This window comes from Hydra vulgaris, chromosome 09 (genome assembly GCF_038396675.1).
Source record: "Hydra vulgaris chromosome 09, alternate assembly HydraT2T_AEP".
Classification (NCBI taxonomy): domain Eukaryota; kingdom Metazoa; phylum Cnidaria; class Hydrozoa; order Anthoathecata; family Hydridae; genus Hydra; species Hydra vulgaris.
In genome coordinates, this window is record NC_088928.1 from 59,598,944 (window position 1) to 59,625,226 (window position 26,283).

The 26,283-nt window shown below is 28.3% G+C and overlaps 2 protein-coding genes across 3 annotated transcripts in view; one reads left to right on the forward strand and one right to left on the reverse strand.

Moving 5' to 3' along the window:
- Positions 1-1,885: 1,885 nt before the first annotated feature.
- Positions 1,886-9,540, reverse strand: LOC136085622 (uncharacterized). The gene is made up of 5 exons (XM_065806946.1): positions 9,427-9,540; positions 3,879-4,765; positions 3,676-3,797; positions 3,427-3,615; positions 1,886-3,303 (listed from the first exon to the last, which is right to left on the reverse strand). Exons 1-5 carry the CDS (start codon positions 9,538-9,540, stop codon positions 1,886-1,888), a joined length of 2,730 nt encoding a protein of 909 aa, XP_065663018.1.
- A 14,952-nt stretch (positions 9,541-24,492) lies between these two features.
- Positions 24,493-26,283, forward strand: part of LOC101236755 (ral GTPase-activating protein subunit alpha-2) — a 93,124-nt gene continuing 91,333 nt past the window's right edge. The window contains exons 1-2 of one of the 2 annotated variants that reach the window (XM_065806210.1): positions 24,493-24,647; positions 24,734-25,037. In XM_065806210.1, the coding sequence (XP_065662282.1) occupies positions 24,926-25,037 (112 nt within the window). In that variant the 5' untranslated portion in view covers positions 24,493-24,647; positions 24,734-24,925. Of the gene's footprint in view, positions 24,648-24,733; positions 25,038-26,283 lie in introns of those variants that run through there. The other variant, XM_065806211.1, reaches the window with a different exon arrangement.

Below are 26,283 nucleotides of genomic sequence, written 5' to 3' on the forward strand. Positions count from 1 at the left end.
TAAAATCAAATTCTGAACTTTCATCTGAGCATTGGTTCTTTGCATTTTCACATCGACTCTTCAGGCTGGTACTGCATAATAAGAAAACATGCCTTTTTTTTTATATTTATATTTTAATTTTGCCGTAGTAAGTTACAATTTTTAAAATAACAAAAATAATAAAACAAATGGCTGGTGCAAGAAGAAGACATCAGTTTGCCTTATCATCAAGTCCCTTAATTATAGGTCGTTTCTTACAATAAAATATATAAAATCGTGATAAGTGCTTGTGATAAAATATATTTACAATGTGTAAAACTACGTTTCACAATAGATATAATTGTTAATATATAAATTCGTTTTATAAAATAAATTTAGAACAAATAAAAGTAAAATAAAATAAAATAAATAAATTGTGCTAGTTAATATTTTTTTACTAAAAAAGAAATAGAAAAATTTAAGTCCGTAGACAATAAAAACGCTTTAATTCAGATTTAAACTGTTCAAGTGTATTTTTTTTGATAGTAACAATGTGAGGAAAAAATTTCCTCAAATGAGGTTTGCGGTGTTGGACTGAGTATGAGTTTAACTTTAATATAAATTTTGGGATGACAAAGTTGTTATATGAGAATCTAGTAGGGTATTTATGAAATATTTCGCTAAAATAGAGTTGAAATATCGGCGAAGATAGCCCATATTTTATTTTGTGCATAAACTGTAAAACAAGATGTATGTTAATTTTGTATATATTCTACGCTCCAAGTTTGCATAAGAGAGGTTCACAAGACACTTTTTTACTTAATTCAAAGACAAATCCACTGGCATGTTTTTGTTTACTGTAGAGATTTTTAAGCTTAGTATAATTTGTGTAGTATAACCCATAAAGAGTTTAGAAGAGACTCTAGTATTAATTCATGTAGCTAAGATTACTTTATCATATATTTCTTGAAGACACAACTCGTTATTTACAATAAAATCTTTGATCGCGCCAAATGCATACGCCAAGTCACACGTTGAATAATATGAAGCGCAAGAGAGAGAGAGCAAGAAAAAAGAGCGCTTTCTCTTTTATATATAATATCAAGAAACCTACTGGCTGCTGCGTTAGCGAACTAACGCAACACTGCGGCCGGCACTTTTAAATTGTTATTTAAAATGGTAATGTTTTTTTTTCATTCACAAATATTACTTGAGTTGATTGTTCTTTAATATCGTCATGTCTTTCTAACAGATTAAGTTTATTTGCTATTCTTTTAATAATAACAGATATATCGCCCGAGATAACACGTATTTCGGCAGCACGTACTTTACCATCATATGAATTTCGTAACCTTTGTATAACGCCCATTTTCCACATTGAACGTGGATCTTTTGGATCGTCAATTATCACAACATCGCCAACTTTCATTTGAAATCCCCAACTTTGGTGTGTCACGCTTTTATGCAATTCTCGTATATTTGTTAATATTTGGAAAAAAGTATTCTTTTTTCCAAATATGCCAATAGAAATCCAAAATTGCTTTTTGGTGTAAATACTTTTGTTTATCATTGCTTTGGTCTGTAGCTAAAAGGTTATTAAGATTCACAGATTCTAAAGGTAATTTTCGCCAAAACAAGAGATGATTTGGGGTTAGTAGTTTGTCGCCGGGTACCTCGTAAAGAAATGTAATCGGCCGGTTATTTATAGTAACCACAATTTCAGCCAGAATTGTAGTCATTTCTTCGTAAGTTACTCTAGATGTTCCAAGTACTTTTTTAATTACTCTCTTGGTAGTTCAGATCATTTTTCGAGTATCTCTCCTCACCAAGGAGCTGCTGGAACGTTGAAACACCATCGTATACGTCGTGAACTCGTGAAGCTTTGAGTTTCTTCCGCAGAGAAGTTAGAACCATTATCACTTCCGAATTATAAGGGTGCGCCATAGCGACTAATAAAGCGACGAAGACCAAGAATGCACGCTTTCGCTGTACAATCGGGTACCAAATCTAAATAAAGAAAACGTGTACTACAACATGTAGCAACAAATATCCACGCTTTATTCATCATATTAGTTTCATAAATATTTTTAATCATAATTGGACCGCAAAGATCTACTCCAACGTACTTTAATGCATATTTATCACTAACTCTCGATAAGGGTAGAGGCGGAGAATTCGGATACTTATAGGGTTTACTGTCAAATCTTCTGCAAATGTAACAATTTCTAATTATAGTCTTAATTAGACTACGAGCTTTTGTTAACCAAAACTTAGTTCTTAATTCATTAAGTGTTTCTTTAACACCACTATGTTTAGTAACATAATGATAATGGAAAATAATTAAATTCGAAAGGTAACTCTTATTAGGTAAGTATATAGGAAATTTAAAATCAAAGGGAATCGGTGCGTTACTAAGACGACCTTGACAACGAATTAATTCATCAACAGTAAATCCTAAATCTCTTTCTAGTCGGTTGTAAGACTCGCTATTAAATATACTTTTCTGAATAAATTTAATCCGCAACAATTCCGCATTATTTAGTTCTAAAGTAGTCATTGTATAAAAATCATTAATGAATTCTTTTTTGATAATACGAACAAAACGTAAAACTAAAGCTGTAACCTTAGGAAGACGATCGTATGTTTTAAAATTCTTAATATTCATAAAATCTAAATTTATTATCGAATGTTCTGAAGAAATTAAAGCTGCGACAGACAGAGAATCTCTTTGCTTTCTTAAATCAAATGAAGGCCATGAAATAAAATCATTGAATAGAAAACTTGGACCTTTAAACCAAAGGTCATTATTTTGAAAGGTACTAAATTTACAACCACGAGATATAATATCCGCTGAATTTTTTTCACTTTCAATATAACTCCAAAAATTAATATCAGACAAAGAACGAATTTTTTCTAAGCGTATCTGAACAAATGCTTCATATTTTTTGTTTACATTGTTTACCCAATAAAGACAAATAAAAGAATCAGAAAATAACTTGACACAAGAAATATTTAAAACACAAGATAATTCTTTGTATACAACTGAAAACAAATTAGCTAATAACAATATTGCCCTTAATTCTAATTCAGGAATAGTATTTTTAAGCAAAGGAGAAACTCTTGATTTAGAAGTAACTAGACAAGAATTCGCAATTTCCTCAGCGCTACTTCTTAAATAAATACAACACCCATACGCTTTTAGGCTCGCATGGCAAAAACCATATAACTCAAATTTTATTTTTTGGATGCTGCCTACACACTTACTATACCATCTTGGAATACAAATAAAAGGTACTGAACCTAAATCATTAATAATATCGTTCCATTCAATCAAGATATCATCTCCTATAAGTGAATTCTAACCTAACTTTAACTTACAAATAGATTGAAATAATATCTTACATCTTACAATAATAGGATTCACTAATCCCAAAGGATCATAAAAACTTGCAATGAATCTAAAAATACTTCGTTTAGTAGGTCTATTGTCCACTAAATACAATAAATCCTGAAAGGAAAAAATAAAGTTATCTTCAATTTTATCCCATTTTAAACCAAAAACTTTGTTTATTTCACTTGAGGTTGGGTTGTCCTCTTTAATTAAACTATTAAGCTCCGTTGAATTTGACTCAAATTTTCTAAGATAAAAATTTCCTTCTTATAAACACAATTTTGCTTTATTATAAAAAATAAGTCCTTCGGAAGCATAATCGAAACTTGCATTTAAATCATCAACGTGTAACGATTGAATTAATTCCTTGCCAAAATCAAAATCGTTTGCAGCATAATGTTTAGCGTGATTAATTAAGGTCGCAGATAAGAAAGGAAAAGAGGTTACGCTAAACAAAACTCGACACAATCAATGAACACTTAAATCAGCATTCTTTAAATTATTATTTTCTAAATTAAAGTCTTTATACCATATAAATCTTACAAAGCCACGATGCTTTTCAGCTAATGCAATGTTTAAAAATGCTTTCTCAATATCGGCAATTAAAGCGATTCGCTTTGCGCGAAAACGTAAAAGTGTACTATATAATGAAGTTGTAAGTGATGGTCCTGAAAATAGACACTCATTTAACGAAGGACCAGATGTGCAAGCACTTGTATCGAAAACTAAACGAACCTTTGAAGTTAGTTTATCTCCACGTATTACAGGACGGTGAGGTAAATAGTGAATGCCACCAATATTTGATTCAAGATTAGAGACTTTCTCAATAATGTCTTTAGATAACTGATCCTTAATAATATTTTTGTAAGATGCAAATAAATCTTTTTCGCTTGCAAGTTTTTTCTCTAATGCTAAAAACCTAGACTTGCGTAAATTATAATTGTCGCCTATCACCGGATGATCTATTTTAAAAGGCAATTCAACTTCATACATGGCACCATTAAACTTAATATTTTTCTGAAAGTTTTCATAAACAATCTTATCACTCTCACTAATTTTGGAATCATCCCATAATAAATTTAAGTTATTTTTAATTAAAATTAGTTCCCTATTGAAATCAGACGCAACCTTTAAAACGTGAGAAGATAAAACAGTTGAATTACCAATTTGATTCCTATTAACCATCGTGGGACCGCTTATTAAATATCCTAATTTAGATTTAGTCGCTACGGGACCGGTAACTCCCCTTATAATTGAATTTTCCATAAATTTCCAATAAAAATTTGCACCTATTAAAATATCAACTGATAAATTTTCTTTAGAATTATTATAATCGGCTAATCTAAGACTCTTAAGATGTTTATAATTATTACATGCTATATTAATATGCTGCCCACTTAAAGGGGAACATATATCCTTTACAAAACATTCAACACTTATAAAATAACCATAAATAATTTTGATAGAAACTCTCACTCTATCTAAGACCTCAGAAATGCTACCGTGCCCAAATGTTTGTAATGATATTCTAAATTTGACTAATTTCGCAAATATGAATAATTTCAAATAACAAATTAATGATAGAAACAAATAATTTAAACATAAATAGTTAAAATACAAATAACTTCTTGCACAAATGGATGACTAAGCGCCAAACCAGCCTATACAACGAATATGTTGAAATGAGATAACTTGACGCAAAGTCATCACCAGATATTATTTCAATCTATTAAAAGTCTTTGACAAAAGCTACTAAACCGAAAAAATTAAAAGTAATTGCAGTTTAGTGCACTTAAAAATTTTAATCATAGTATTTTGGTGTTTGCAAAGAAACACTAGGTTAATCGTTTTTTAAATTTAAATTATTTTTTTTCAACTTTGTTGTATAGGCAGGTTTGGCGCATAACCATCCAAATAAGAGTTAATTATGGTTTAAATTTAAAAAAACTCTGAAAAACGTATAACTTTTTTAAGGTTATACGTTTTTCAACAAAAAATGTTTTACTTTTTCAAAAAAGTGAAAAAGTAATACATTTAACAATGATGTTTTCTCCTAAATATTCAGAACCGACAACACCAGGGGATCATGGGGGCACCGGCCCCCGCTTTTTATTTTTAGAAAATGATAGATATAGAGGAATTTTTTTAAGAAATTGATGATTGTACCCCTCCACTTCGAAACACGTATCGTCGGTCATGATATTATCTGCTTCTTGTTTCATGAGTAACATTTCAACAAGTAGGAGATATTATTCCTATTTGAAATTTCTCTAACATATACAATCTTAATCACCTTAATCATGTATAGTTAAGCTAACAAAAATTAAACAAATTTATTCATAAATTATATTTTTGTTTGATTTCATGAGTTCGTGTTTATTGTATAAAGTTGTTCTTTACAACATAAATAAAAATTTCTTCCTGTTTGAAAAGAGAATAGTCAAAAACTTATGTTAAACATCTAATTAAAAAAAAAAAAGAAATCCATTGTAAGATAATTAATTAGTTTATAAATAACTCATCGAATAATTCTTTTTCATTCGTCCTTTTTGTTACTTTATTAATTTAATAAAAACCAAAAACTCACAGTAAAAGTAGTATTAAAAACAAAATTAGATTAGATTCAAGATCAGCTGCCTGTTCTTAGCGATCGAAAAGAGAAGACATTTTGTCAAAACAGGAGTATGAAGTTGAGTCATCACCAAAAAGAGCTACTTTAGATGAAAAGTTGTAGGAAAGATCATTAATGTAGATAAGAAACAAAACAGGACCAAGGATAGAACCTTGAGGTACCCCAGAGGTTACTGGAAATGAGTGTTGGCCTTCGAGAAGGACTTTAATAAAGCGGCTAGAAAAAAACAATTTGATAATCTCAAAAACTTTTCTCAGATATACCATATGAAACAAGCTTATGGTTTTAGGCTACTTTTTTATGCTTATAAACTTGCAACAGTTAACGCCAGACCAGCATAGTTTGTGTTATTTGTGACCGTATGTCACAGTAGTGCTCGTAAAGGTGGCCCAAAATTGGACGTCTGGAATGCGCTTAATCAAGAAATGCCGCTTATTGCCATATTGCCAGAAATCATTTTCAAATGTTAAAGTCATGCATTCATTAAAAAGATGTTTGATTGCAATTTAGTTTTTTGTATTATTTTTATCATTTCATGTCTTATCCGGTTCAAAAAAACACTCTTTATAACAAACTTGTTCTAATTTTGTTAAAATACAACTAGGGAGCTATTATAGTTGTTGTAGCCGACATGTGATGTTGATGAAAAAGATGGATGAGTATTGTTTAAAATAGCAATATACAAGTAAAAATATATTATTTTGAATCTTCCTCGAGCAGTAAAGTTACTTAAGATAGTTGATGAATTCATTTAATATACAAAATTAATATATTTTTACTTAAAAGCCGCACATCAGCTTAAGAGGAAAAAGGTGAAGCAAAACAAAAAAATTTTTTTTTTGGTTAAAGCAACAAAATAAATGATATTTCTCAAAAAGTTATTGAGTAATCTACCAAGAAAGTTTTGTAAGAAAGTTTTGTATCTAATATTTTGAAATGATTTTGAAGTAAAAACACAAAACAAAAGTTGCTCTTGTTTTTCATCATGTTTTGATTGGTTAATTACAAACTTTCTCTTTAAAGAAAAGAATATTGGTTTATAAAAAATGATTATTCGAAAATGTATTTTCATTGTTCTTATGAAAGTCAAATCGTGGATTTCAGCGGAATTAGCTTTGCGAGGCCCCTTTATGTAAAAAAACAAAAAAACAGACGAAAACAAACCTTGATTTGGCCAAATCTCCAGGCTTGAATTTTTATTGAGCACTATTCTTTATTGAAAGTTATAAACTCAAGTCAGAGCTGTTATTGTTAATTATTTTCGACATATTTTTATTTGCGTATATTTATATAACATATTTATTTATATATATATTACATATATATATATATATATATATATATATATATATATATATATATATATATATATATATATATATATATATATATATATATATATATATATTACATATATATTTACATATATATATAACACATTTATATTTACACCTAATTTTGATATAGGCATTCACACTTATTTGTTTCTAATATTTAAATATTAGAATTCATAATAAGTTTAAAAATTTAGATTGAAAAATTTAGGAGGAGCATATAAGTTTTAATGTTAATTATGATATGAAATAATAACAATAAATACACGAACAAACACAAATTAAAAAAGACGAACATTTTGGCTTTTAGTCTCGCTTAACCTTTTTAAAATTGTGTCATAACTAACACCCGCTGCTATTTCAACTTCAATGAACAAGATGAATAATATAGATAGTCTTTCTTGTCTTATCGTGCTCTTAATCAGGTCTTAATCAGTTTTAACTTTGAGAAGTTTCTCTCAGCAGAAGCTGTACTTACTGGAATTGTGAGCATGGTTCTGATTGTTATGTAAAGATTTAGATATACTTCTTCAAAATTTTTTTCTAAAATGTACTGGATAAGTTGCTTTGCATCATTTAGATTTTCTAGTAAAGTGGATTATAAATTTTGCAGTTCTTCATAAAGTTCGAAAGGATCTATGTCACTGTTTTCACCTTCCCGAAGTATTGTACATAAATTATTGCAATGCTTAAGCAGGTCTTCTATTGGCAAAAATTTAAAAAAAAATTGATATCGCAAATAAAATTAAAACGTCAAAATATTCATTAAGCGCTTTGAATCGACATTCAGTGTCGACTATGACTGTGTCTATCATTGTGTTGAAAAAATTTACTTTGTACTGTGTTTCAGGAGATTGTATAGGTTCATCCATGTGTTCATAACATTAGTGTTCTTCATGCTATTCTTTTTTCTTTAAATTGTGATTCAATTTCCTTAGCGCTTTTTTACACAAACAATTGAGCATTTGCGACGCTTTTCTCAAAACCAGTATCACGTTTTCTTTCCAAGTCTTGAATCCAAATACAAAGTTAACTTTTTTACTAAAGGGTCTTTTTTTTTTTTTTAAAGAAAATTCTAGATACAGAAGACTTTTTTTAAGAATTGACAATTGCGCACATGCATTCCATGTGTCCTTGATTTTTTTCATGTTTATGCCATGTCCGACTCAGATCTTTCCAATCACAACAAGGGTTTCTGAACGCTGTTTAACAGTAACAGTAAAACAGGTGTTTTTTTTTACGAAAAAACAAAGACACCAAACAGCTGTTTTTTAAATGACATTTTTAACTGTTTTTTTAATTGAAATTAACTTTTTTTTGCATTCGCATTACGATTAAATTCTATTTCAATATTATAATGAGTTTTAACTGCATAAAGTTTCATTCAAACCTGAAAGTGTTCGAATTTTTTTATTTGAACACTTTCAGATAAAAGTTTAATTATTTATATTTTAAAAATTAACAATTGCTAAGAAAAAAGTTTTTTTTATTAACAATATAACAAAACGTTTATTAAAGCAATTTGAATGGTAATTTAACTTGATTTATTTTTCAATAACAATTTAATAAATAGTTTAAAATATAGGATAATAAGTAATTTTAATAAATAACTTTAGCTCAGTAGTTATTATTTTTTATAAAAAAAAACTAAGCACACAGGCAAGTACTAATTAGTTTCCTATTTTAATAGTTGTTTTTTTACTAATCTAGTGCTAAAAGTTTCTTAAAGGTTTCTTAAGAGTTTCTTTAGAGTTATAAATAGGGCTTCTAGCACCAGTTTCTTATTTACATTGACTTAAAAATAAATGCATAGTTACTATTTATAAATTAGTTTTTAACGGTGGGTAAAATGGCCAGTGGCGGATTTACCATATGCGAGGCCATAGGCAAGTTTTCTATTATATTAGTTGAGTTTTTAATTCTTGTGTTTTATCGTGTTTTGGATATTTATTAGAACGTAACGAAGCAAAAAACGCACATAGGTTTTAAATGTACATTAAGTATTTTTTTATTTTGGATGAAGATGCACTAATAAGACTACTCAAAATGCGATACCATTTATTTTTTTCGCAGATTTTAGGAGGATCGATTACATTGACTTAAAACTTAACCTTTCTGACTTTTAAAGACGCAAACTCATCAATTAAATCAGAACAGTCCAAGGACCGACTTATTTTATTTTCAATGGAAATTAAAGCTAATGCAGATAAGCGGTCTTGACCCATAGTGGAACGTAAATAGTTTTTTATGAGTTTTAATTTGAAAATTTTTATGAGTTTTTAATTTGGTTTTTTACATCATTCATTACTTACATTATACCAAAAAATTGTAACTCGCACTCAATCATAACACAACATTTTTTATACCAACAACAATCATACTATAGCTATAGCAATATAACAAACGAGAAACTAAAAACAAAATTGTTGTCAGGAAAAATAAAAAGATCGTTAATGAAGACATTAAAGTGCTCACAAAAACAAAAATGGCATAGAGACGTCAAACAAATATAATACTACAGAAACCACAAATCTTTTCAATATAAAACCAAAAACGTACCAGGATTTTGTATATTAAAATGTACATAAAGAACTCAACTCATAAAATGCATAAAGACTCAAAGTCAGAAGGAAGGAACAAGCGTCCTCGTGAAAACATTAAAAATAGTATGTAAATGTGATAAATTAGTAAAAGAAAAATCAGTCTTTGTTGTAAGTTCTGTAACGTCGAGTCTAATCAAAAGCCAGCGTAAGGAGTGAATATAAAAGCCACAACAATAATAAGGGAAGTGCCATTCGTAAATCAAAGAACCCAAGATGGCTTTAACAGCAATGCAAGGAGAGTCTCCAACTTTAGACTTCACCAACTCACCATGGATATTCCCAGGGAGGGGGCAGCCCCGCTTATGGGACTATTGTCAATAACTGTTAGCAAATGTAGCCATTCTTCATCGAATCCACAATGGATAAAACACCTATACATGGAATAAACACTGATCTATGGCTCAAAGAGAAACCGCTACAACAAATACCCGGAACCAGCATAACATCCCATCACTGCTCAGATTATGTCTTGTGCAACAGTAAAAATGTAAAGACAATATTATATAAAATAAATAAACAAACAAACATAAAGTCATTCAGTGAGGAGGATGGAAAAACAGAAAAAGCCTTTGAGACGTGTATGTATATATGGGCAAAGATATATTTGTCACAGTCATTGTCAATGTATATGAGACTAGAAACCGCATACTCTTTTATATGGTTGCCAGGCATTATGTATAACGCAAAAAAAAATTGCTACATACATAATAATAGATGTATATGTAAAGTTGAATATTTTATAAAAATACTGTTTATAAAAATACTTTACGCATACATTATATTGAATTTTAATAAATGAGTTTCGTTGTTTATATTTATTGTACTAAGAAAATTTTTTTATATTACTTGTACTAAGAAAAAAAAAATGCGAGGCCACCTGAGCGCAAGGCCACCGGCAAATGCCTGCTTTGCCTGTGCTTAAAACCGCCGCTAAAAATGGCTAATTAATATCCTTACTTTCTATTCATATTATTAACAATGTCAGTCAGGATATACGCAACAAAACGGAAATATCCAATTACAAAAGAGTTGGAAGGACAGTGTCAGCGTTGTAACAAAATAATAAAATGCTCAGGAAATTCGACAACTACCTTAAAAATCACTTAAAAAGTCACGGACTTTGTTTAGATAAGACAACATTATCAATCATGCTAACAGATGAGAGAGTGAGCGAGTAGAGACGAAAAACTGTTGGCGACTTCTTTGCGCAAAGAAGCTTGAAGATATTGTTTCTAATTTAGCTACGGATGGCATTTCAGTTCGAGCTATAACCAGAAATAAATACTTTCGCTAGTCAATAGCTCGAGATGGGTTTAAACCCCCCCCCCCCTAGTGATGTTATGAAACGTTTAGACAAAGATTTTGATGAAAAGCAAAAAAAAATGATTGACACCATAAAATTAAAAGTAGCCAATAAAGTTTAGCATGACTCGATGAGGTTAGTACTTTAAGAGAACAAAGATGTTTTGGAGATGATATTCATGATAAAACTGACAATATCACGTATAAAACAGGATTAATTCGAATTTTGGGTTCATGCAGTGCGCTTGATATGGTTGAAATAATGAAACAACATATAAATGATGATTGCAAAATTTATATTGGCTACAATAATTTATTTAAGAACTCACGCAAACAGATAAAATACATCAAACTGTCAAGTGTTCTAAATCAAGTTTTTTCAATCAAAAGTCAAGGCTCTACTTGGAAAAGAAATTGAACTATATCTTGATGTAAAAACTCGTTGGAACACAATACTAATAATGCTTGAGCCATTGATAAAGACAGAGACGGCAATTCAAGAAATTTTATGAGACTTTAAGGCAGATATAAGTTTAGCTAATAATGTAGACTTCGATGCCTTCAGTTGCCTTTAGGGGAGGCAATAAAACCCATTAAACGTACTATAGAGAATCTTAGTAGAGAAGATGCAACTCTGTTGAGCGCTGACACGATTTTAGAATTTATGTTTGAGAAACTTTCTTTAGTTAATAGTGAAATTAGCAAAAAAATGATGGATAATTTGAGAATTAGAGTCGATGAACGCCTGAATACAGATGTCATGAATTTATTACTCTGTCTAAAGAACTCTGCAATAACCCATCCAGAGATACGATAACTTTTGCAGGAATGTTGGCATCTCGACTTTTTGGTGTCCATGATGTTAATATTATTGAAACAGCTTCCAGTATCGATCAGATAAAATTTTAACTCTTCAAGAACTGAATGTGTTGCTGAAGAAAATGAATCACCAATAGTGCCTTCTGGACAGGACAATTTCAGGTAGTTAAAAGCTGAATTTATTCTTTTTAAGAATACGGGCCAGCATACAGAAAATTTACAAAAGCTTTATGATGCGTTATTAATAATTAAGTCCACATCTACAGATGTTAAAAGAGTATTCTCCATGTGTGCCAACTTTTGTACAAAAATAAGATCACGACTTTCAGATAAGTCATTATCAGCTCTTGTATTTTTGAAATAATATTATAAAATGTAAAGTTTATGTTAGTATATATATTATTGGCAAAAATTTTACTCTTGTCTGCTTAATACAAGGGGGGTGGGTGGGGGTAAAAAATTGGGGTGTGTGCAAATTTCAAAAGCCTTGGGAGGGGGGGGGTACAATTTTCAAAAACAGTAAAACAGCTGTTAACAGCTGTTTTTTAAAAACCACAGAAACCGTAGTCATAACATCTTTCGCCATCTGAGTCTGTGTATGCGAAAAAAGTCTTTAAGGAAAGCAATAAACATTTTCTTTTGACAAGTAGTAAACTAACCATCTACGTTTTGCCCTTTATCAGTTTTCGCGTAAAATAAAACTTAGAAAACGTCTGTTATTTGCGTCTTTGGGGTTGCTTTCATCAGATTTCTCTATACTTTGATGGGGACTGTTTTGAATTAAGTCATAACGCTGAGAGTTGGTTATTGGAAATGCCCATTTTACTGCATCAAATTTTATCACTTGCCAAACCTTTATTGCGTTCAAACTCTTGGGTCACAGCTGATACATTCGACTCTAAAGCTGTTTTAGAAACCAAAGAAACTTGGCCGAGGTTTCATCAGAGGACTCTGGAGCAGTAACAGTTGAAAGGAGTTTCTTAAGAAATTTCATCATACTGGAAATCATAGCTTGGTTTGATTCTGTTTCAGTTTTTTTTTTTTTTTTTTTTTTGATGCACCAGATTCCCATATCTTTGTCTCTCGTTAGTTTTCCAGACATGTCTTTGGACTTATACTTGGAATAATGAAAAAAATTATAGTTAGGTACTTGCATGAATTTTAAGTTTTGATTTTAATTATTTTTTTATGGTATTAACTTTAGATAATAAACAATATTTAAAAATGCTTTTATGTTATCAGAAACAGTTAAAATAAGATTGATACTTAGAAAACGATATTTATTTAAAGTTGAAGTAATATAATAACAATGATAAAACCGACGAATAAACATATTTTCATCCAGCAAAGCAAAATAAGATATGTAAAAATATCATCAATTATAATTAAGATACAATATTTAGCTTTTTTAGTACATTTTTGCGAAGCCTTTCCAAGCACGTCGGCAGTCGCAGAAGCCTAACACCGCTGTCACGTTAAATAAGTAGATCGTTAAATAAGTAGACAAAATGATATTCTGCGCATGCGTTAGTTTACGGATACTTATTTAACGTATTAAGTCACGTTAAATAAGTAGATCGTTAAATAAGTAGACAAACTGAACAATCGAGGCATTTTGCTAACCCAGACGAACAAATTTAAAAAAAAACATACGTTAACCGAACTAAAAGCATTTCCTTTGCCATGCGAACTGTTATTACTTAAGGGCATTTTTATAGTGATAATTTACTACTTTTAATAATATTTAACTCACGACGTATATTCTAGTCGCAATTTATATCTTTATAGTATAGTATGACAAGAAACATATTTTTAAGAAAAAGCTTTTTGATAGGCCATTCACCCGTATTAATGATATCAAATAAAATACTCATCTCACAAGGAAGTTTATTGTATTCCTAAATAATTTAACTGTGCATTTTAGCAAAATGTTTTACATTAAATTATTTATCCTTAACCCTTAAACTTAATGATTGTAAAATTTGTAATTGTTACTTGATTCTACGCAGATAAATAGTAAGGACAGCATTCTGATATTATCCCAGAAAAAAGAAAAGAAGAGAATTTATTAGTTCGTGTCTAGCCTTTTTTTGTGTGTTAATTTACCTCCTCAGAGCCGAAAAAGACACTACAGTCAAGGAGGCTGCTTTAGTTGTTTTTACAACCCTCTCTCAAGTCTATAACTTCGAAACACAAACCATGACGATCAAGATCGCTACGCGGAGAAACAAGTTGAGCGCGGTACTGCCAGGGACGCGGTAGCGATCGAACTCAGAACTTTTTAATTATGAGGCGAGCGCTCTACCACTACACCACTACTGTACTACCGTTGAATAACAATCTAGACGGGTATTATTCGACGATTTTAGCGATTTTAATGTATGCATAGCGCAATAATAATAAAATGTGACCTAAACTTAGTTTACTATTTCTTACTATGAGAATGTTTTAAATACAAACGATATTAAAGAAACGACACACTTCATGCTACACTAAAACTTTATTTGGAAAATAAAATCAATATAATAATATCCTTGCACATCAATGAGAAAAATAATATCCTTACACAATATAAATAGCAAAATAAAACAACATGGTTTTTAAGACCTTTTGAAAAAATTTAACTTGGTTGAAACTTGGGCATTTTCGAAAGAAATTCGATTTTTCCACATGAAATTACAAGCCTACATAGAATAGAAATATAGTATAATATAAATAGTATCATGAAATCACAACGAATAAATAAAATTATTATAAAAATGCCTTTGTGCCAGAAAAGTACTTAATAAATGCATTGAATAATGTATGTCAATAAATTGATTTACAAAATGAACTCTAATTGAAGGATTTGAATTTTTAAATCAAATATATGTTAAAAATGTTAAAACAGCCATATCTTTGATGGGCGGACATAAGAGTATAACTGCAAAAGTGTAACTTTTCAGGAGAGCAAAAAAACATTATTATGAACCCAATTATTTTGCTACAGAAGTCATATTTTGAGAAATGGGTTATTACTTTTATTCTGTTTGAACCGAATGGTGTAACTATACTGTTAAAACCATTGATGCCGGCATACACAAGTCACATTTTCTCATATAAATCGTTAAATGGTCAAAAATGCAGTTATACTCTTATGTCCGCCCATCAAAGATATATCAACATGCCAGAATAGTCTATACTTTCACAATATTCTATAAAAAAATTGATCAAATATCTCATTATAATTTAAAATTACATAGCCATATTTTTTAATTACTACTTTTGGTGTAGTTGTAATAGTAGCTATAATCAACTGCAACAAAATGTATGTAAATAAAGAACTGACTTTAATAACTGTACCTATTGACTATATCTTATATCGATAACCCTAGTTGAATAACTGATGACAGTAAGAAAAAAACAACTACAAAGTGAGCAAAACAAATCATCATGCCAACAACAAAATAAAGAACAAACAATAGTTGACCTAAATTAGCCAATTGTATAACTTTAGACATCTATAAGACACTTAAAAAATAAAATAAGTAATGAATTTTTTAAATATTAACTAGAACATAAGGTACAAAAACAAATCAACAATAAAAAACAAAAAAAACATATTTATGTATATTGATTGAATTTAAATATTCAAATATGTCATAAAACAAAAACAGTAGAAATAACAGGATATATTCACAACATTGATAGTATTAAAGACACACTGTTTATGACAGTATAACACAGTAATAAAAGGAAACATCTCTAATTTACCATTCTCAATACATTTCAGGTAATGCTACCGCATGTCATTATCTTTTTACATAACTAAACTTAGGTTGATACTGCTACACAAAACCATTGCATTTCTTTCTAAGAAAAAATCACAATCATTTTCATGTGCAACTCTATGCACTAACAATGGCACATCACCTTTACTTAAACTATTAAAGAGTGAATCATAAAACTAAACACACTACTAATGTAAAACAACATCAGGACACATTACTTAGAAACACCCAATATGATTTTCTAACATTAATCGTTTGCATACAACTGTAACTTTCTGAAAAACCACATGAATTAAAACAACTAAAAATGCAAAAAATCCAGATTTTTTAAACTTGGAAACCCAAACATTTTAGAAAACTGATATAAAAACAAACTTTGTGCTATATCAATCAAGGTATCATCAACCCAGCAAGGTGAGTCTCTTAAAATATCTAAGGCCTTGTCTTTAGACTGTATTGACAAACTTTAAAGAAAACTTTAGAAAAATTTTGAACTTCGACAGCCCCTTTTTACAACGATACTATCATTAACAAATAGCTTTTTTCAAACCTTTACCGCTACCAGTTTAAACTCTGAACCTTTTTCTCATTGATTGGTTTAAGGAAAATAAGCAGACTTTATCAAATAATCTAAAATTTTAGAGTTTTTTGAAGAGTACCAAAAATCTATAAAATAAAGTAGTTGCATAAATTGTTAATTTTTCAATATATTTACTTCAATTATCAGTAATTGTAATAATATATTTTTTTCAAGTTTTATTAATTCAAGAGGTCCAATAAGGTCTAAGGGAAGTTTGTGTACCTATAGCCAGATTTTTTTAGTGCCCAAATGTAAGTCCCCAGACTTGTCTAAAGAAGGCAAAACTGATACGATCACATCTCTATACTAATTACTTTGTATTAGTATAAGTATATTGACTTATACTAATAAAATTCCATCAAGTAAAAGGGTTTGAAAATTAGTGGCCCTAGGTACAATAAGCTTTTTTTACACTGTACCTAGGGTCACTTTCTAAAAATTAGATTTAAATCCATAATAAATTTACAGTTAATTTGGTCTTAGATTGTTTTCAATAAGTATTTCTAGTAATACTTAATTGCAACTCTTAAATACATAACAAAATTGACTAATAGTTCTGAGCAAAATCGACAAATAAGTCAATGCATAAAATGGAAGCCCCAAAACAACTGTGAGTTTTGAGATGCTGAGACATAGTATAAAATTAACTTCAGAAACATAAAATAATATAAAATATACAATAATAATTAACTCTTAATCATAAATTATATAAAAGTTCAACTTAAATAGTGGGTTATATATACACATACCACAAAGTTGACACTTTTTTATTATAATAATTTATTATTCCATCAGAGACTGCTAAACATCTTCAACAGAGTAATTATAGATTCGCATTTTAATTATATAATTTTAAAAAATTTTAAAACATGATCATTTTTGTTTTTTGAGTTTATACCTAACGGAAACAAGGCAACTTATTTAACGATAGATTTAACCTACCTAACGGAAGCTTTGCGCTGTATCTGCGCAGGCGTTACGCTTGCGCAGAACTGACTGTCTACTTATTTAACGATCTACTTATTTAACGCGACACCGCCACTGATGAAAATAATAAAATTGTATTACAATGTTACAATAAAAAAGTTTTAAAGTAATAAGTTTATATTACGAAAAAAAAGTCGCCCGAATGTTTTTTGATGAAATGAACATTTTAATTAACAATATTGTAAGCATAATGATTATATACACATAATATAAACATTTGTTTATACACATCTAATAAAGAATATTTTATACACATAATATAAGCTAATGTTTATATTACGTGTATTTCAATAAAAATGCGTGTTAAGTCTATTAAATCTAAAAGTCCGAATTGGACTTTTTAGCCTAAATTCGGTTTTTAGTTAAATTCGGTTTAAAAGTCCGAATTCGTCTTTCAGTTAAAATTGGAGTACAAATATGGTAAAAATTCGTCTTCAATTCTTAAGTCTTAAATTCAGGTCTTAAAAGTCAACTTCGCCGGTTCTTTTTCAGAACCAGCTTTTTTATTCCAAAACCATCTTTTCTAACAACGATATTACAAAAGCAATTTGTTGACAAAAATGCAGAGATTCAAGTCCTACAGAATGATATGATGATATTACAGTAGAAATTGAAATTCATATAGCAAATATAACAAAACTCAACACCAAATTCTACTCATTAAGCATTAGGGCGCTAAACTAGAACATGCTTATGTGTCAAGTTCTTTTCCACAGAGTGCCACCGCTACTCTATAAAATTGGAGAACACACAGGGTATTGGTTCAAAAACATAATTTCCACGTTTTTAATAACTTTTTACTAAAAGCTTCGTATTTATGTTAGTGTTACATAAAAAAATTAAATTTGTATAACTTTTTATAGTATATAAATTATAATAGTATAAGTATTACTATCATTAAATTCCAAACATTGGTTAATAAATGCCTTTGGGTTAAAAAGGAAATGGGCTCATGTCCTAATTTAGAAAAAAACGCAAGCTTATATTGTTTAGCATTCTTCTATATAAATCAAAACTAAGTTTTCATTTTTTGAAAAAAGATTAATCTGGAATGTTTCTAGTTTTTACGTTTTTTTAAAATTTAGTATATATCGTAGAAATGGTTAATTACGGATGAGTTCTAATTACGGAAGTTTTAATAAAACGTTGTAAATTATTATTTATTTTGAATTAACTTTCTTTTTGTTTAGATAAATAAAAATGAGTACAAACCAAATGAAACTATGTAAAAATTATAGTAAGTTCAAATTATAAAAACTAATAACACTACCTTGTGCAAAGTTTAATTCTGATTATATATATCTATATATATATATATATATATATATATATATATATATATATATATATATATATATATATATATATATACACACACACATCGCATATATTCAAAGAAGACCATTAGGTCTTGTCTCAGGGAACCGCTGATGAAGAACTTGAAACTTAAAATTTATACAAAGTATAAAAGTCGTTATACAAATAAATTAAATCGTTAAGATTAAAAAATCCTATAACTAGAAAATATAAATTAAAAAAAAATGTATAAGTATTTGATTTAATAAATAAAAAGAAAGCAAACACTCGCAGAAGACCATCAAGTCATTCATCGAGAACCGCTCGTAAATTTACAAATCTCATAAAAATCAAATGCATACATACATGATCAAGTGTTTACAATAAAGCAAATAATAAAGCAAATAATAAAGCAAATCCCCATCTCTATCAACGACAGATTATCACAAAATTTCTTAAATGAAAAAACATTTAGTTTATCTATACCAGAATACGAAGATGAATTAAGAAGAAATGGCTTCACTGGTTTTAATTTAAAGTATAACCCCGAAAAACAAGATAAAAAGAAAAGAAAAAGAAATATAACATGATTCAACCTCCCGGATAGTAAAAGTGTTTCTATCAATTTCGGACATATCTTCCGAAACTTCGACAAACATTTCAATCGAAATACCATCACAGCTCCTCCAAAAATATCGAAAAAAAAAAAAAAAAGCCAAAACAAGAAAATCTGTTCAGAAAGATAAAAAGAATACCCACCCTGCAATTGCATATATAAAGAAAACTGCCCTATAATAGGAAAATGTAAAGCCTCTAATCTTATCTATAAATGTATAGTACTCCCTCTAACACTCCAGAAAAAGTATATATTGGCCTAGCAGAAGGTGAATGGAAGAAAAGATGGGCAAACCACAAGCACTCATTCACAAACATAAAGATAAAAAATTCAACCACCCTTTCAAAGTATATATGGCAGATAAGTGAAAACTTAAATTTAACACCCAAATTAACCTGGTCAATTATTAAGCAAGTCCCTGCCTACAGCAACGTAACAAAAAAATGCTTGCTTTGCTTTCATGAAAAACTTTGCCTAATATCATACAAAGGTGCGCAAGAATTATTAAATAAAAAAACAGAAATAATATCTAAGTACCGTCACGAAAAAAAGTTCTTGCTTGACAACCACGAGCCCGAAGATTAAAAAACTAAAATAAATTTTTACTAAATCTAAGCAACCTAATCTTAAAAGTTCATTTTATTGAAATATGCACTTAACAAGCTCCAAAAGATGAAAAACAATCACAATAATTTGTTGCCAATCAGCAAGCGGATTTTTTGTCTCTCCAATGTTGATTTATTCACGTATTCGAGTGAGAACTGAATTTTTAGATAAAGCCCCAATTGATTCTATTTCTGCTGGCAACAAAGATGGGTGGATAACAACTGATTTGTTTGAAAAATAGTTTTATCATTTTTTACAAGCAGTCCAGCCACAGTCAAGAAACCAATCAGTTCTTCTAATTTTAGATGGATATTCAAGTCATAAAAAAAATCTTAGTGTTATTATAAAAGCTTGTGAGACAAATGTTATTATATTATCGCTTCCGTCCCACTCCACGCACAAACTGCAACCACTTGATGTTTTATTTTTTAAAAGCCTCAAAATATTCTATGATTAGATTAGATTAAAATTTATTAGAACAGTGATTCATATTCTAATATATATATATATATATATATATATATATATATATATATATATATATATATATATATATATATATATATATATATATATATGTATATATATATATATATATATATATATATATATATATATATATGTATATATATATATATATATATATATATATATATATATATATGTATATATATATATATATATATATATATATATATATATATATATATATATATATATATATATATATATGTATATATATATATATATATATATATGGATTTGACTCTACTAAAGATTTAGGTCATATTGATTTTGTCACAGAATGTGTTATTGCTACTCAAAAAGGTAAATCATTTTAAAAGATATATTATTTTTACCATCTTCCACCATTTATTTAAAGAACAAATGTAATTTTTTTTTAAATCAAGCAAAATAATAACTTATCTGTTGTTTTATAAACCTAAAAAAAAGTTTCTTGAAAAAATTGTACAAATTTTTTTTAAACATTCTAACTATTTTTTTATAATTTACATTTTGCTTAATTTTATTAATCTTCTTTAGTTAAATATTTTTCTTTAGAATCTGCTTCACCTAACTCATTATTTACACTTCAGAAGTCATTAGAATTAGCCACCTCTGATGAAACCTCACAACCTCATGGTGTTACATTTGGATCACTTGCTGGACTTGACATTAAAAATACAAAACAAGCAGATATGAAAAGGAGGGTAAATCATGCTGAAAAAATTACTGGATCACCATATAAATCTCAGCTAGAGGAATCTTTAACTTTGAAATATAAGAAAAGGCCGCCACGTAAAAAGTATTTAAAAATATATATACCTACACATCAAAAGACGTGTTTGAATAACCTTGATACTAAACGTGCAATTAATAAACAACTTTGTGCAATGTGTCAATACAGTTATGATGATCCTGTCGATCCGTATCTAAAGGATAATTGGGATAAATGCCATAAATGCTGTAGATTGTGGCATGAAACATGTGCTGCTATATGTTGTGTTTATGCTAAAAAGTTATTTACTTGTGATGACTGTATAAAACAGTGACTCTTTAAAAAAAAGTTATATGTCATATATTGATAGACTGTTTTTTAACTTTCTTAAATAAATGTCTTTTTATAAAGTTTTCTTTGAATTTTGTATTTTATTTTTATATGCTGAAGTGATGTAAAATATTATTTTAAGAACTACTTATAAAATTATAAACATGAATTCTTATTTAAACAGAATTTAGAAATAATCATCGAAATCATAGAAATTAGTAATCATTTCATTTACAATTTTATTTTGGAAGCACATTTTTTTAATAAGGTTTTTGTTTTAGGTGATATATTCATACTTTACTAAAATAGGTGGTTCAAAAATTATTAATCTTTCCAATTGCAACGCCCTTAATTAAATGCAAATTAGGTTTAACAAATTCCATTTAAGAGATCATTACTTTATACAATGCAGATTTATAGCTGTTTATAACATTTTAATTATATTAATGCGTTTTCAACGAACGTCTTAATTTTCTTAAGTATGCCAAATTTACTGTATCATTGTGCCGAAAATACCATACTAGGTCGCTAATTTCGTCATTTTTGAGTATTTTGTAAAACAAACTTTACATAAAGCTAAGTTTGAAACAATTCTCTAACTATTATTTAATAGATATATCTGCAGGGCATCGATATGCATGATTTTTTAACGTTATTACAGCAACCATTGTCTATAAACAACAAAATAGCTTAATACGCCGAAATTACCCTACTTTAGCCTATATATACACTGGCGAGCAAAAAAAAGTGAACAGTACAATTTTTCAGTAAATTATGTATTATTAATCAATTAAAAATATAATACATAAAATATAACATATCGCTTATGTTAAATACATATACATACACATATATACGACTCATTTTGAAAAAAAAAATTAATATTATGTGCGGCCACCACCATTTTTCATCACTTCATTTAATCGACGCGGCATCGACTCAATTAAATTTGCTATCAAACGGTCAGGTATCGTAACCCAAACTTGTTTTATGGCTGCCCAAAAATCATCCAAAGATGAATTATTATTTTTATGGACCTCTTTATCCATATAGTCCCACAAATTTTTAATGGGAATAAGGTCTGGACTTTGGGCAGGCCAATTTTCAAAAAGGAAGATATTGTTATCCTTGAGGCATTTTTTAACTTGTTTTGACGTATAGCAAGGAGCATTGTCATGTTGAAATTTAATTTCATCCTCTTCTAATTCTTCCAGTGTGGGCAGCAAAGATTTTTGTAGAATACTAATGTATTCTTGGGAATTTATTCGTAATCCATCTTCGACTCTATGCAATCTGCCCACACTTTTGGCAGAAAAACAACCCCAAACCATAATTCCAAGATTACCCTTTACCGTTTGGTGAATACAATCTGGATTTAATTGTTCGTTCTTACGTCTAATGCACATCTGTGGACGATCTGAATGCAAACAAAATCGTGATTCATCTGACCATAATATTTTTGTCCAGTCGGTGTTTTTATTATATTTTACCCAAGCTAACCTTGCCTTTTTATGGCGTGCTGTAAAAAAATTTCGAGGCGTCTTAAAGATCAGGGGTTCAAAATACACCCATGTAAAAAAGTACCTCTTCTTACAGCATATACCTGACCGTTTGATAGCAAATTTAATTGAGTCGATGCTGCGTCGATTAAATGAAGTGATGAAAAATGGTGGTGGCCACACAAAATATTGATTTTTTTTTCAAAATGAGTCGTATATATGTGTATGTATATGTATTTAACATAAACGATATGTTATATTTTATGTATTATATTTTTAATTGATTAATAATACATAATTTATTGAAAAATTGTACTGTTCACTTTTTTTTGCTCGCCAGTGTACATATTTATACATAGAAATATATATATATATATATATATATATATATATATATATATATATATATATATATATATATATATATATATATATATATATATATATATATATATATATATATATATATATATATATATATATATATATATATATATATATATATATATATATATATATATATATATATATATATATATATATATATATATATATATATATATATACTTACAGGGGTGTCGAGTCGTAAAAAAAAAGCACCAACTCCGACTCCAATCGTTGAGATTTTTAGAATAAGACTCCGACTCCAACTCCGACTCCAAAGCAAAGTTTTTGAAAAATTCTTTGAAGTCTTTAAAAATTATTACGCGATAATTAAAATTTTTTTTTTGTGCTAAATATATGAAAAATATTTTGAAGGTTAAATATTTTTAAATGCACGTGCAATACCGAAAAGTTTTACTATTGGAGTCGGAGTCGCGATTTTGTTTAGAGAATTCGACTCCGCTAAAAATGTCTCGACTCCTACTCCACGACTCCACAGCCCTGTATATATATATATATATATATATATATATATATATATATATATATATATATATATATATATATATATATATATATATATATATATATATATATATATATATATATATATATATATATATATATATATATATATATATATATATATATTCACGAGTTTCTACTATTTAATAACGATTTCTTTATTATCATCAACTGTCATAGACGCGTTATAGAAAAAAAAAATTAATTTTTAGTTTTAGTTTTTGTATTTAATTTTAAAGTTGTTAAAAATTTCTCAATCTTAATTAGCCTAATGTATTTAAGATCAAACAAATATGTAAGTATCCTGTACGGGTTGTAACCTTTAGCACCCAGTGCTATTTAAAAATTTTTACTCCGTTTTTGGGCACTTTATAGATGCGAACTTAAAAGATTAAATAGCATTTTTTATCAGGCATTTTTTGGAGAGGGAACGGCTTATTTAATTTTATTAAGCTTGGGAGAAATAACTAAACTTAAGGTTCTTAATTAAGGTTCATTCAAACCAGTTCTTGATAGATTAATGATTGCAGAGGTCTCATAAAATCGAAGTTTGAGTTAAAAAAATTTTTCTTTAATCTTTAAGGAATTTTCAGTCTCAAATAGAGGGCCAGGGTAGGATACATTAAAGACAAGTTTTGTTTGAGTTTCGCTTTAAAATTTCGATCGTTGACACGATTTTGAAATATTGTTTAAAAAAATAATTGTTTAAAAAAATATTGTTAAAAAAAATAATTTTACGTCTTATGATGGTCTATACAAACTAGACCATAATATCACAAAAAAGAAAAATTAGTTAGTAAGATGCTGTTTTGATGTTTTATATCTTAAGACATGTTTAAAATTTTTAAATTTACAATAAAAAAATTCTGCCATATTCTTTAGTTACAGTTTGGCACAACGGTAGTTGACTTTTAAAATGGTCGTTACAAGTATCGCTTTGTGGTCTAAACAACTGCAATACAATGGATATTGATATTTTCTGAAACTAATTTGAATTTAATTTATTAAAAATAAATATAATTCGTAAATACTATTATACTATTTATACGTCTCATTTATTGAAAATAAATATAAATGGGCCATCCTGGAAAAAAATCAGGACAAGACAGGAATAAGAATACAGCTAAGTTTTTAGATTTGAAAAGAGATACTCATGCTAGATTAAAGTCTCTAAAAAATCTTCTCGGTAAGGGTTTTTTACTTTTAATTATAATTTTATTATTATAAAGTAATACATTTTAAAATTAGAATATATCTTATTCATCAGATATATAGAGTTAAATTAAAAATACAATTCAAAAACACTTTCTTTCCCCTTTTTTTTATTAATGCAAAGTTGTTCAACTAGGGTTGTTGTGTGTTTAAATCTCCTATGAGTTAGGTACTTTTTTAAAGCACAATTTTGATTCTCTAAATTATGTTATTCTCATTGTGGATGGAACCCACATTGTTAATAAATGGAGTAAAATTATATACAATTTAACTTAGTCAAATATATTATGTATATATCTGCTGCGATGAAATAAAAAATGAATGAATATGAAAAGATGAGAAAAACCCAAACTTAATACAGTTTTTTTCAAATATCTGATTAATGCAACAATATCAAGTTTGTAATTGCGACTGTTTATTTTAAAAAAGTTTAAAGAGATTTTATAACAATTGTTGTTATATTTTAAGTTAAGTAATTTTAAATTCATTATATTTAAAGAATTTGTTTATAGGTAATTAAATTTATGGAAATAATATAAAGGAAAAGATTTTTAATTGATACTATTTGTAAAAAAAAAAAAAAAAAAAAAAAAAAATATATATATATATATTACCACCAAACTATTTCAGACTATTTTCTACAAATATTTTTAGTCTTTTCAGTAATGTTATCCAGTCTGCTAAAAAATGGCATTTTTGGTTCTACTTATAGAGATTGCATTGACCCCTCTTACTATTGCCCTATCAATCTCCTTGCTATTATTAGAAATTTCTTTGTTGTAATGAGTGTTATATTAACAAATATCTAATATTTCATCATAAGTTTTGCAATTTACCCTTTGAGTATCAATATGGACTTTGATCTTTGACAAACTCTGTCATATTGGTTTTCTTCATAAGCTCTCTACATATGGTTTATCTGGCAAAGTTTATTTAGTATTTAACACTTTTTTGATGGTCATTGCTTTTCTTCATTTTCAGTAATGTATGGTAACACAAGGTTCTATCATTAGGTTTTTCTCATCTATATTAACAATCTTCCTGCTAATCTTACCTCTAAAGTTGCTCTATTTAATGATGACAAAACTATATACACCATTCTTGTCTGCTTTTCAATTGTTTAGAATAGACAGCTGATCTTAAATGTGATTTCTCTTTTATGACAACTTGGGGCCTGGTGAGTTTTAACTTAATCATGTTATTAACTTAATTATTATTAT